The 14,030-nt window shown below is 41.2% G+C and overlaps 1 protein-coding gene and 1 long non-coding RNA gene across 3 annotated transcripts in view; one reads left to right on the forward strand and one right to left on the reverse strand.

The window, feature by feature from the left end:
- LOC139758344 (uncharacterized) overlaps positions 1–14,030 on the reverse strand; it is a 289,753-nt gene that overhangs the window by 219,109 nt on the left and 56,614 nt on the right. The gene's annotated exons all lie outside the window — the stretch shown is intronic.
- LOC139758342 (uncharacterized) overlaps positions 1–14,030 on the forward strand; it is a 177,582-nt gene that overhangs the window by 105,321 nt on the left and 58,231 nt on the right. For both annotated transcript variants that reach the window (XM_071679631.1, XM_071679632.1), the window contains 2 exons: positions 8,509–8,596; positions 10,667–10,863. In XM_071679631.1, coding sequence (XP_071535732.1) covers positions 8,536–8,596; positions 10,667–10,863 — 258 coding nt within the window. In that variant the 5' untranslated portion in view covers positions 8,509–8,535. The remainder of the gene's footprint in view (positions 1–8,508; positions 8,597–10,666; positions 10,864–14,030) is intronic.

The following is a 14,030-nucleotide window of genomic DNA, read 5'->3' on the forward strand; positions in this document are numbered from 1 at the left end:
CTTACTCTCTGTGATCCCCCCTACATCAAAGCCTCTTGTGTCTCCCTTAATGCAGTAGGAAGGTTATCTAAAAGAATGGGCTTTATGGCCAGGAGAGCAGTGTCATCTGCATAAAACTGCAGTATTACAATATATATATATATATATATATATATATATATATATATATATATATATATATATATATATATACTATATTAAATTGTGTTTGTATGTGTGTGTGCGTTACCGGACTCCACCTGATTAAGGTTACAGAGCGAGTGAATCAAACCACGTCTGGCGACGTTTGTATCTTCGTTATCTGACAAAATAAGGAGAATACACTTTTGTCATAAAACCCGTCGAGTCAATGGAGTCTCTCCTGTCCCTGCTACTGAGCATAGCGCAGCCTCGAAGTGTCATATACATACACTTCGGAATATTTGGGTATTGTAGGAGCTACCTGTGATCCAAATACCCACACAAAGTTGACGAAATCCAGTGAAAATACGAAAAAAAAGGAAAAGATAAATACTGAAATACACTAAGGGAATTTAGGTCATTTCAGCACCCAGCCACCAGTTACTCTAATGACCACGACAATCCTCGACTAATCTGTTAATAGAAAACAGCAATTTAAAAGCGAGTGGGTTATTGCGTTGTGTACATGTTCTATCACTTATTTTTATCCTTATTTTTCTAATTCTTCTTCCTCTTTCTTATTATCATTACTATCAATATCGTTCTTATTATAACTATCATTATCATAGATAACAGTAGCGTTATCACTATTATTATAGTTATCATCATAGTTATTAGCATCATTATTATCATAATTACGAAGACTATTCGAGCCATCTAGGATAAGCCTACCGAAGACTTTTGGTTCCCGTTCGCGCCGCCGTAGCTCCTGCTGTGTTCAACTCAGCTCTCTCCCTCGGTTTTTGCTTCCCTCGATTATAAGAAGGACGCCAATGCGAGACTGAGGGAGCCCCCGGGAGATTAGAACTCTCTCTCTCTCTACTGTAGATAGCGGTCATCAATGATTAGGTAAATTGCGCACGATGAAAGGCAGACGAACAAAACTGATAGTTCAAGAAAACTATTCCTTTGAATGATTCTACAGTGTTTGAGAAATATATCAATCACACCCTTTTTTCTTTGCACAAAAAAAACAAAGAATACATGGATTATTTCGATCTATTTCTTTTATCTCTATTTTCTCTTCAAAGATATCTTCCTCTGCCTTCATTCACATCTATTTCTTCTCAAGTCTTTGCTTCCTTTTCTTTTGACATCATAAGGCCTTTGGAATCCTTGTTCTTGACGTAGTAAACATTAGAATCCCAGAAGGGTACAAGATTCACTTTCCCCTGGCACTGGGTATGTCTTTCGCCTTTATATGTGTAATTCTAGATATTTCCCAGGATAGTTTAGCGTCTGCTTTTCCTACCTCCCTTCTATTTCCCTCTTCCACTCGGAATCCTACCATTCTTTTTCCCTTGTGTCATTCTGTATGTCATAATCTCCTCTTCATCTCTTGCCATTAATCTTTCCTTCTCCTATATTTCCCTCTTCAACCTTTCTACCTGCGTGTCTTTCTTTTTATATTCTATCTTCTCTCTTCTTTGGAAACCTTTCATGTTTTTTTCTTTTTCTTCTTCTTCTAACCTGGTGTACCGAGAGGCAAACATACACCCACCGCTCTGCATACACACTCTCACAGGAGGTCTGTCTTGGGCAAAAGAAAGAAGTGTTGGATGCGCATGAAACACTTTTATTTTCTCTCGGTGGATGGAGGGGCTGAGTTTTTAGAATTTAGAGTTAGGAAATATGGTTAGTTTTGTGAATATATATACATAAACAAATGCAAATACATACTCATACATATGCACACACACACACACACACACACGCATAAAACTACAAGGAAATGCAACACGGTAAGTTCCTAAGTGCACTTTCGTGCAATGATCATATCGTCCATATTGCTGCCTTTTCATTCGAACTCATTTACATCTAAGTTGCTGAAACTCAATCCCCTTAAACACACACTGTAAACGATACACATAATTTTGACAACACGAAACTCACAGTGCGCGATGAAAAACAAGGATATTCCTAGCTAAATCCTCACGCAACATATCACTGGGTTGGGAACGCCTACCTTCCTCCCCCAACCAGTCAAGGAGGTATGAATGGTTCCCTAGGGACCACTTGACAGTATCAAGCAACAGGAACCCTTCTCTCTCTCTCTCTCTCTGTGTGATTATAAATTGCCTTGGATCCAGCCTCCCCCGTCTGTTGAACACCATCTGTTTACATACTCGCCTCGTCATCTTTCTTCGTCTGAAGCCCAAGTCTCTTAGGATTCCTCTCATCTGAAGCCCAAGTCTCTTAGGATTCCTCTCATCTGAAGCCCAAGTCTCTTAGGATTCCTCTCATCTGAAGCCCAAGTCTCTTAGGATTCCTCTCATCTGAAGCCCATAGGATTCCTCTCATCTGAAGCCCAAGTCTCTTAGGATTCCTCTCATCTGAAGCCCAAGTCTCTTAGGATTCCTCTCATCTGAAGCCCAAGTCTCTTAGGATTCCTCTCATCTGAAGCCAAGTCTCTTAGGATTCCTCTCATCTGAAGCCCAACTCTCTTAGGATTCCTCTCATCTGAAGCCCAAGTCTCTTAGGATTCCTCTCATCTGAAGCCCAACTCTCTTAGGATTCCTCTCATCTGAAGCCCAAGTCTCTTAGGATTCCTCTCATCTGAAGCCAAGTCTCTTAGGATTCCTCTCATCTGAAGCCCAACTCTCTTAGGATTCCTCTCATCTGAAGCCCAAGTCTCTTAGGATTCCTCTCATCTGAAGCCCAAGTCTCTTAGGATTCCTCTCATCTGAAGCCCAAGTCTCTTAGGATTCCTCTCATCTGAAGCCCAAGTCTCTTAGGATTCCTCTCATCTGAAGCCCAAGTCTCTTAGGATTCCTCTCATCTGAAGCCCAAGTCTCTTAGGATTCCTCTCATCTGAAGCCAAGTCTCTTAGGATTCCTCTCATCTGAAGCCCAACTCTCTTAGGATTCCTCTCATCTGAAGCCCAACTCTCTTAGGATTCCTCTCATCTGAAGCCCAACTCTCTTAGGATTCCTCTCATCTGAAGCCCAACTCTCTTAGGATTCCTCTCATCTGAAGCCCAAGTCTCTTAGGATTCCTCTCATCTCTTGTCAATCCTGTGACTGTGATTTCTAACATCGTTTCCTCTCCAGGAGCTGCTTGTGCTTAATGTGTCCAAAACACTTGCTTCTAACTTCACAATTTCTCTCGGATGTCCCTACTCGTTATTATAACAGATGAGGCTTCGCCTTATTTCCCCTGTGCAGCAGTTTGAAACTAATTAAACACCCAACGCGAGTTCCAGATCATTACAAACCACTTCTCTAATAACACGAGTTCCAGATCATTACGAACACTCCAGCACAATTAATCTCTCTTTTTTTCCTTCTCTGATCCTTCCTATCATATATATTTCCATCTTCAAATGAGCACGACCAATCCTTTCCTCACCGCCCCAAAACTCTAACTCTAGAACATCGGTAGGGCCCAGTTGCCGTCCTTGCGTAGTGCTTATGTAGACTTTTCCCCAGGATCAGTACTACTTTGCTGGCCAGGCGGGCCTCCATCTGTGCTGACCATATAGCGGAACTACTCTTAGATGGAAAATATGACGTCCATTCTTCTGCTCGGTGTCTATCCTCCTGGTCGTAGTTTTATGGATTTTGTTCCTGATGCTTGTGGCACCAGGAACGTAAAAAGCGTAAAGGTTATGAAATTTTTCCCGGGATCTGATCCTCTGTCCGCCTTCAGTTTTCTCTCTCTCTCTCTCTCTCTCCTCCCTAAAAAGGTACGTTCTTCAGAGTTCACTTCTGTCGCCCGCCCTCTTTCTTCTGCGTATCAACGATCTGTACGAAACCTCATCCCATCTCTCTTCACTTTCACGACGATTTTCCCCACTCTCTACATATACTTGACCTCGCTTTCCACACCTCGTTTGTTTCACTTCTCGTACTTCACCTGTCTCCTTTCTTGACTCGGAACTCTGCTCTAATACAGAAGGGAAGCAGTAACTTGGTGACAAGATGCACAGCAAAAGAAGAAAAACAGTCTCCATCTGCACCTCTGTCTAGATTGTCACTCGTTTCCATGAAGCTAAACTTCAAGAGCATCGCAACTCAACCCCGTATAACTACGTCTTCTACTCTGTCTGCTAAACACTCCAATGCAGAGAACATTAGAGAAATTGTGATCCAAAACTTCGGACGTTTTACATAAATGCCGTCATTAATTCTACCATGTTAACAGTGATTCTCTATCATCAGGGGCGTCATTCTCCCCATCACGGGGTACCGCAAGGTTATCTGAAGTACCTCTTCTTCAACACACAAGGAGTTTAAATCAATTTCTTCTCTATTCTTTTTCTTATACTGTTCAGTCTTCCTTTCGTCCTACTTGGCCACGATAAGGATATATATATCAAGGTAAAGTCGCACTTCATTAGTTCGCAATCTTATCAAACATGTAATTTTTCTATACATGAGGCACGACCTGTTTCGTGGAGACGGTCCACCTCATCATCAGGCGCTGCCAGTACTTAACCAAGTTATTTTAATTCCCAACATTACAACAGAGAGCCGCTGTTCTACCAATACAGACCACGTACTCACATACGCTTCACGACTTATCATCACGAACTCGTATGATCATCATATGTATATATTTCACATATCTATTTAATTACAGAGAATTCCACAACCGAACCTTTTTTTTTTTGCCATAGCAAAAATGACATATACCTGTTAAATCAGTGACAAAAAAAATTCTAAAATATGCACATTCGGACAACACAAAATTATTAATTTACCTTTTTTAACAACTGTTACAGAAAAAAAAACTTTGATAGATTCGTACGGATGCCGCTCATCTATCCGTTCACACCAATCCAATAAACGGATTGGAAAATCCGGTTAAAAACGCATTATTCAAAGTGCAGTTCAACCCTTCATAACATTTCGCTTCCCTTATTTTTTCAAATTTCCCGAAAAAATTTTTTTTTTTTTTGCAAATGTGTGAGGATGGCAATAGGGGATATATGAATCTTCTATAAAGATTTACGATTTCATCTCTAAAGTATCATAAAGAATAGGATTTCATTTTTAAGGTATCATAAAGAATAGGATTTCATCTCTAAAGTATCATAAAGGATAGGATCTCATTTCTAAAGTGTCATGGAAGATATAGTTCTCTCTTTTTTCCCCGATAGCCTAAAAAAAAGAAGATCTAATCGCCCGGTAGAAAACCTTCAGGATGAAATCTAATTACAAGCGAACTGAAAATTCTTGTAATCCATTTTTTTGCCCGGATGATCAAGCGTAACACAACGAAACGATGGTTAACACCAGCAGATGACGGGGGCATTTTCTGCAACAATATATCCTTTCATTTGCCATACCAATGGAATTTCCCTATTAATCCCCATTGGAATTAATCCATTGGGATTCTATCCACAGTGGTGGGGGTGTCCTGCCTCTTGGAATGCCCCCTCCTTCTGGGATTTTGTCCAGTGAGATGCTGGTCGTATAAACTAGCAAGGGGGAGGTTTAAATGGTCTCTGTAATGGCTTGTTTGTTTGACTCGCCTGGCTATTCATTTGAGAGAGAGAGAGAGAGAGAGAGAGAGAGAGAGAGAGAGAGAGAGAGAGAGAGAGAGAGAGAGAGAGAGAATTGAGGAACAGCTGCAAATTACTTTAAACAAATGGACTCCAGATAGTGTAAATCAAAAAGGGTACGACTCTATCATTAGTGTATAACACAGAGATCTTTACTTATCTTCTGTCTATCTATCTGTATCTATCTAACTATTCATATCTCTATTCATCAATCTATCATTTCAGCTGTGTCTAACTTTCTACCTGCCTTTCCATTTACACAACTCTGAATCTGTTCCTGTATGAATTTATCGAGGTCATCTGTCTACTGGCCCATCAACATCCGTCTGTCTACCAATAAGGCGTAAAACGGGAAGACGAGAATCCAACACAGTGTTTGGTAGTACCACAGGAACAGGAAAAATGCTAAATGGGTCTTCTGGTTGAAGAAGAGACAGCAAGAGACAGAGAAATAAATCCTGGTGTGTGTGTGTGTGTGTCAAAGCACTGGGCTCACGTCGGAACAGTTAGGGGGAAAAATTGACGTGCTTTATGTAACGGGGCGACGAAGCCAAACATACGGCGAGGCATTCACAACATTTGCCTTGTTATGATTCTTGTTATCTGGGTTATGGCGTGTGTGCTGTGTGTGTGTGTGTGTGTGTGTGTGTGTGTGTGTGTGTGTGTGTGTGTGTGTTCCGCCATCTTTACCAGTCTCTATGTCACTCTTCCGATTCTTTTCGTTCCGTGTCTTTCTTTTCACAACTGACTTTTCTTTCTCTGTTCGTCTATCCTCTTGCTTATCTGTCAGTATCTGTTTGTATGTGTGTCTGTCTGTCTGTCTCTTCCTGTCTGTGTCTGTCTGCGTTTCTCTCTCTCTCTCTGCCTGTCTCTCAGTCGTTTCTCTCTCTCGCTGAAATACACATGCCTCAGCAGAATGTAAATTCTCCTTTCCATTTTCCCATAAATTGACATCAACTGCCCGAGGAACCTTCATCTAAGATGCTGCTGCTTTATCTCCTTGCATCTCTTTGGCCTTTGAACACGTCATATGCAAATCGAAAGTAAAAAAAAAAGGAAAAAAAGAAAATGCCTTTCGTCTGTCTTGCCTTACTGTTCCATCGATTCTATAGACGCTGCAAAAGAAATATTTCTTTTTCTTCTCTTTTTTGATCTATATTCATACGTCAGGTGTTGGTTGTAGTTATGAACGATTAAGTGCTATTGGAATATTACCTTAGCATTGAGGCAAACTGGCCTCCTGAAATGAACAGGGACATTGTATCTGTACTGAGCTTATATGACGGTCACGATTGCTCTATGTGTGCCATATATCTTTTCCTATATGTTCTGTACACCAGCTACACACATACATATTTCATTTCCTTCTTTAAGAAAATAAATGACGTCCAGTGACCTCAGTGCACTTCGTTCATATCGCCACCTCAAAAGCTCTCGTCATGAAAGAAGCCGTCTGTCTACAGGCCAGACCAAACCTAAGCTTCAGTAGTAGCCTTTTGTAAACTCCTCATCACCGTGAGAGCTGTGGTGCTCACGCAGGTTGGGTGGGTGAGGTGTGTGTGTGTGTGTGTGTGTGTGTGTCTAGTGGTGGGAGGGAGGAAGGGAGGGAGGGTCGGTCGTCTTCAAATCTCGAGATAGATAAAAGTCACTTGGGACCAATGTCCGGATTGGAAAAGGGGAGGGGAAGGGAAGGGGAGGGGAAAGGAAATGGGCAGGGCTTAGTCACTTGAAATCACAGGCACAAATACCAGTTTCTTGTACTACGGATTTTTGCCCAGGATCAGTTGGCGTTTTCGTAGGCGGGGCGGATATATAGAACCCACACCCTTTTAGGTTAACACTCCCTTCGCTGTTCGTCCATCCTGACGGCATTAACCCAGCTAGGGTAAGCGAGTCGGCATCTCTTGCCAATATTTTGACCGGTGCGTAGTTAATCAAGAGTTCCTTTTTGACCTCGAGGGACAAAAAAGAAAAAAAAAATCGAAGCTGTGATCCTAAAAGGTTGAGTTCCGAACTTCTTGTGGGGGTATCGGAGAAGTCCGCGTGTTTCCTTTGGGTGGATTCCAACTTGAGCTCCAGGGGTCGGGAGGGTTTGGTCTGCCAGTGATGGATTCAGGTCTCTGATCCCCCTCGTAACTAGATGGGAAAGAAAGTTGGCCGGACGAGCTTCATGCAGTTTCAAGCGATTCGCGACACTGAGACAGTCCTCTGTGATCTGTCTTGAGACCCGTTACGGTTTCTGGGGATCAATCTTTTCGAAGCCTCTAACACGCATGGATGGTCATAGATGCATAGGTTCCAACACTTCCACGTGGGATTCGAACGTCATTATTTAATGTCATCGAAGTTATAGAATGCACCCATTCGCTAAGATCAAGCTCCGGATGTGGGTCACACTTGACTAATTAGCGGTGTCTCAAGGCCCGGCCTTGACTCTGGGGTCAACCTCGAGAGTCTCATGAGCGCACTTGAAGTCTTTGGCCCACCTTGTTACTGTGGTATGTGACCGGGGCGTCATCGCTGCACGTGACAAACCTCGTAACATTCCGGCGTTCGTGAATATCTACAATAATTGTCACCGAAGCCAAACTTCTAATTCGACTCTGACTCTTTAGCAATATTAACCTCAACTTCTGGTCAGACATTCATTCAACTTCGCTCCTATATCCATTTCATACCATCTTTGTACAACTCTCTAACCACTCCTACTTATATATTGTGATATACGTAATGACTATTAGCAGCTGAGGGACATTAGACCTCTGTCTCTGCCATACATCAAGGCATGCAGACTACAAGAACTAACAGTTGTATATTTTCAGAATCGGTGGTTGGTGTTGACATGCGCGATGGCTACTCCCCTGATGACAACACTCGTTGTCTTCCCTCTCCTTCAGGGCATTGCCTCAGGTGAGTCTTCGTCTTCTTTTTGTCTTCAGTGTGTAGCATGAAGACAGAGGAGTCTTGCCATCATCCCATGTCCTCACTGTGTGGCATTCATGTAGATAAACTTCGTCTTCTGTTGTCCTCACTGTGTTCCTCTTGTACAGAGCGGGTGAGTCTTGTCTTCAACTGTTTCCACTACGTTGGTTTGACATTTTCTTTTGATTTGATCATTAATATCCCATTTCCTTCTCTGTCTCTGCACACCATCTTCTGCACCATTTGTGGTCTCTGTCTTGTAGTGGATAAGAAGGAAGACCAGGAAGGTGGGAGGCATTGAGGTGCAGGGAGTCCAAGTGTCTTAAGTCTATACAGATGATGTATAGACGAGAAGTGGATGCCTTTATGATATCGCCGAGGTGCTCCGTCAAGCTTAGATTCTCTCCTAGAATGACGCCCCGAGGAACCTGGTGGACTGAACAACCTGGAAGGGATGCGGGAGGGCGGGGGTTTAAAGAGAGGGTGGCGAGTGGGTAGGACGTGACTGGAAGCGAGACTGATGTGCATAACAACATGCGAGGTGCGATCGATGAGTGGCATCGGCTGTTGCTGTTTGCTGGTGCCAACAACGCACTTCGGTTATAACAACACCACCACCAGTGTCATGATGGTGGGGGGGGAAAGATAGTCTACAATTCAACTATCGTTGCTTCTGTATGTCCATAGAGTGTTTCATCAAGAATCCCCATACAGCATTAATCAGGCTGGCACCCTGGATCCTGGTTACGAGGCTAAGTACCTCGATCATATTGGTCCACTAACAAGTCTCTTGGAGGCGAGAGAGCGGGGCTGATGATACAGTACACAACACTTGATGGATGACAGTCTGTCAGGGTAGGAGGGGTAAGTGTTGGATAGGGAATCTATCAGCAGGACATGGCGAAGCCACATTCATCCCCTTACGAGGAAATTCAACAAATAACTGTACTAACAGAAGAGCAATGCGCTCTCCCGCTACACCCACCGACGCGTGGACTGACGCAACGCTTCACCAACCCCGTATCTAACGTGTCTCAGAAATAACCTGTCGTTCCTCTATTGTGGCGAAACGTCCACCCTGACCAGCTGGTCTGGCTTGTGGGTGACGATGTGGCTCTGTAGATAGGAGCAGCGTCGTTAGGTCCAGTCACAGAGTCGTGGGACTTCAAAGTGTTGATAAGGCTTGATCATGGGTAGGCTTGTACCGCCATTGTGTACGAGGGATGAGTTTAATGGACTTCTGGATACCCCCAAACTTTACCTCAGGCTACGGGCGTAGATTCAGAATTCAGTCTCCCACTGACTTTGGTACTTGGTATGGAATGTGTGTGTCCTTGTATACGTCTTATATACTGTGGGCTCATGTGTGTCATACATGTGATAATCCACATGTCCATGTATATGTGCACACGTGTCTGTGTCTGACTATGTATTTGTATGTATGTACGAGTTTTCCTCCTCTCCTCTGCGTACTGTTTCCAGTACTGAGTGTTGCATCAGTCTGTGTTGCCTGTGTTTAACTAGTGATCTATTTATTTCCATTTTCTGCTTATGTGGTCACTGGCGGTTCGCGCTTTGCCCTTACTGGTCTTATTTTGCCGGGAGACCGGAGGTCAAATCTTCATGCATCAAGTCTATATTCTTCATACGTCTCGAAGCATAAGATTAATTCCCATTAAATGTTGATATTCGTTTAGCAAGTATTCTTTATTTTCTTTATTAACGTCTGGGTTTATTCTTTCTTTCCCTCTTGAAATGGGATTTATTCTATGCTTTTTTCGCCCTTGGAATAGGATTTATTCTACGCTTTCTTAGCCTTTGGAATAGATCTATTCTGTTTTTTTTTTGCCTTTGAAATAACATCTTTTCTATGCACTTGTGCCTCTGGAATAGCGTCTATTCTATGTTTTTTTTTGCTCTTGAAATATCACAATAACCCTTCCGTATAGTCTAACCATCTCGTTTCCTCTAAAAAGATTAAAATTTCATGTAAATTAAGCCATATCTAACCTCAGTACATATATTTCTCTCTCTCTCCCTCTCCTCACACCCGACTAGGCTTACGAGTGACGAAAGTTGAGGTGCCACGTTATCTCATTGTGGGTCAGAGGGCCAACCTGCGGTGCCATCTGGCACTAGAGGGTGAGGTGCTGTACTCCCTCAAGTGGTGGAAGGACGGCAAGCAATTCTACCAATACATCCCACAGAATGATCCGCCAGCCGTGGTCTTCACAGTTCCAGGAATCACCATAAATGTAAGTGTTATGTGCTCCCGAAATGGAAGACAAGTGTTTCGTAATTATTTAAGTTACTTTAGGGTTACTCTGTAAGTATTAGTGTTAACTGTTGTGGAAATAGTTTAAGTGTTTCGTAATATCTTAAGTTACTTTAGGCTTACCTTTGTTCTGGGTGTGAATCACAAGTAAAATTATTCTTAATATAATTTTGATCATTACGAATCGTGATAATGTGATATATAGGTAATAGTTCCATTGCAATTTCTTTGGACGTATGTGATACACGAATGAATTACTTTCCTTTAGATGTGTAGAAGTGCACAAAGACACCTACAAATGTATATATGTACAAAATGCAAGACATGTTATATATATATATATATAAAAACCACAAAACAGTTATCTCGTTACAATTACATGAAGTGGATATTTTGTATTTCACCTGAATTACTATCTTCTCTGACTGATTATTTTAGACACAAAATCCTGGAAGTCTTAACAAACTAGTAAAACTATTAAATGTTTTGTATTTTTTCAACTAGTTTGACTAACAGCTGTACAGGCCTTTTCCTCATCATCTATTCATTTTTCTAATCAAACTTATCCCATCTATTCAGTTTTTCCAAAAGGCCTTATCTTCTTCATCATCTAATCATTTTTCGTAATTGGTCATTTTAAAGTTGTTGCATTCCAAAGAATTTTCATGCATCTGGTGCATGACATAACAGCTGCAAAACAGTTACTTCTAGTCTAACTTGCCTTTTTAGGATTCACAGTTCCATGAAATTCATTTTGTGCACTTAACCTGAGTTACCCACTTCTATGATTCTGATTATTTTAGACACATAATCTTGGTAGTCTAACAGACTAGTAAAACCATTTATATGTAATTAGTACTAGTATTTCATCACAAAAATACTCAACTAATTTCCTTATATACTTGTGCATGGTAGTGTATTTCCATGACCCAAGTATTTTTCAGGTAAATCTGTTGATATCAATATTTTTATCCCTGGGGATAGGGGAGAAAGAATACTTCCCACGTATTCCCTGCGTGTCGTAGAAGGCGACTGAAAGGGGAGGGAGCGGGGGGCTGGAAATCTTCCCCTCTCGTTTTTTTTTTTTTTTTTTAATTTTCCAAAACAAGGAACAGAGGCCCAGTCCTCTGTTCTTAACGCTACCTCGCTAACGCGGGAAATGGCGAATAGTTTGAAAGAAAGAAAGAAAATATATATATATATATATATATATATATATATATATATATATATATATATATATATATATATATAAGGTTAAGAGACAGGTCGACACAAGTGCAAAACTCTTGCCGTAACATACATAACCACAAAATGTACATATACAGATAGGTACAAATATAAATTACACATACAACACACGTTTTATATATATATATATATATATATATATATATATATATATATATATATATATATATATATATATATATATAATCTGCTTTAAACATTCCAAAACATTTTTATATACGATACAGTGAAGAAAAATGAACCCCCAGGTATGAGAGAGCTTCTCCTCGATCATCTGTGGACTCGGCCCACTTCCTTAGTCCCAGGTTTCATTTCCCGTAGCAGCCATTTGAATGAGGAGGTCACACTAATCTCCCAGACGGAGGAGGAAGCCACAAAAAGAAAAACCTTATCGGTCCGGCGAACAGAAGTATTCGCTCGTTGCGTCTTTTATATATGGATATGATATCTCTCGGTCTTCTTTCTTATGTAAAACTGATTGAAATCGTCCATATATGCAAATGGTTTTTGATTCGTCAATAGCCGAACTGCATAAACCTTTCCTTTAACTACTTCATACGCCCTGGTTCTTTCCACTGACATCACGTAACCCCCCGTATACCACATTGTTCCAATTCGTTTTTTGCCATGTAAGGTTAATAACCTCCAGCATGATCTGTCTGCAGTAACTCAAAACGTCTTCCACTCCATCCTTGCGTCTTGTCCTCGGTCTCCCATTCTCCTGTTCCCTCTAATCCTGACACATATATCCCCTTAATGCGTGTCTCTCCTCACTCATCCTCTCCATGCGTCCAAACCATTTCAACACACCCTCTTCAGCTCTCTCAAACATACTCCGTTGACTACCACAGTGTCATTTCTTACTCGATCAATCCTCCTCGCACTCCATATTGTCCTTAGACATTTCATTTCCAACACACCCATTCCCTTCCACAGAGAGAGAGAGAGAGAGAGAGAGAGAGAGAGAGAGAGAGAGAGAGAGAGAGAGAGCATCGTGATATCGACATAAAGAATAATACTTCTTTAAGATTATCTGATCACTCTTTACGTCATCTAATGTTAGATTACATCTAACATCTCACGTTAGAATACATCCAAAAACCACGAGGAAGTGAAGGGAGAGAGAGATTAAATGTACATTCAGCTAAATGTCACACAAAGAATCCTAAATAAAGCAATTCTCCACGAGCCAATATGCCAGATAAAGTAGATGTTGTAAACAAAATGTATGTACACCTTTTGTTTTTAAAGGATGATAGTGAAATCTGTTTTTTTTTTTTTTTTTTTTTTTTTGTGCGCGCGCGTGCATGTTTAAGGCGCCAGTCACGAACCATCCCTTAAAAAAAAGAAGCGTGAGGGATGGGTGGGTGGACTAGTCACCATTAACGAAAAATAACACGGTCGCTCGCTATTTTCTTTACGTAATATAGCACCTCAGGGCTTTGAGCGACGGCAGCCCAAGTTATGATGATGAAGAACAGGTGATTACTTTCTCCCTCCCGGCAAAACAGATTACGTGCAAGTTAAAGCTGATGACTTAACTCGGTAAAGGTGTACGATGTTGTTCTGTCATTTAGATTACCAAGATGAGATTTTATGTGAAGACGATTTTTGGTTTTGGATGGATTTTTATTCTTATATCATGATCATTATCATTTATGCTATCATTATCATTTGTATTACTATAATCATTATTGTTACCATTACCATAATGATAATAACAGTAATAATATTATCAAAAGTAATAATGATAACTACTTCTAATAATGATGAGTTATACCTAGAGTCCCCTTTATAGAGCTTCTGCACCTTTAAGGTAACGCCTCTCGCGGGAACAGGGTAAGGTGTGCTCCTTTAAGGCGGGAAGGTCTACGACAACGCGGGACTCCTTTTCTT

Source organism: Panulirus ornatus, chromosome 30 (genome assembly GCF_036320965.1).
Source record: "Panulirus ornatus isolate Po-2019 chromosome 30, ASM3632096v1, whole genome shotgun sequence".
Classification (NCBI taxonomy): Eukaryota; Metazoa; Arthropoda; class Malacostraca; order Decapoda; family Palinuridae; genus Panulirus; species Panulirus ornatus.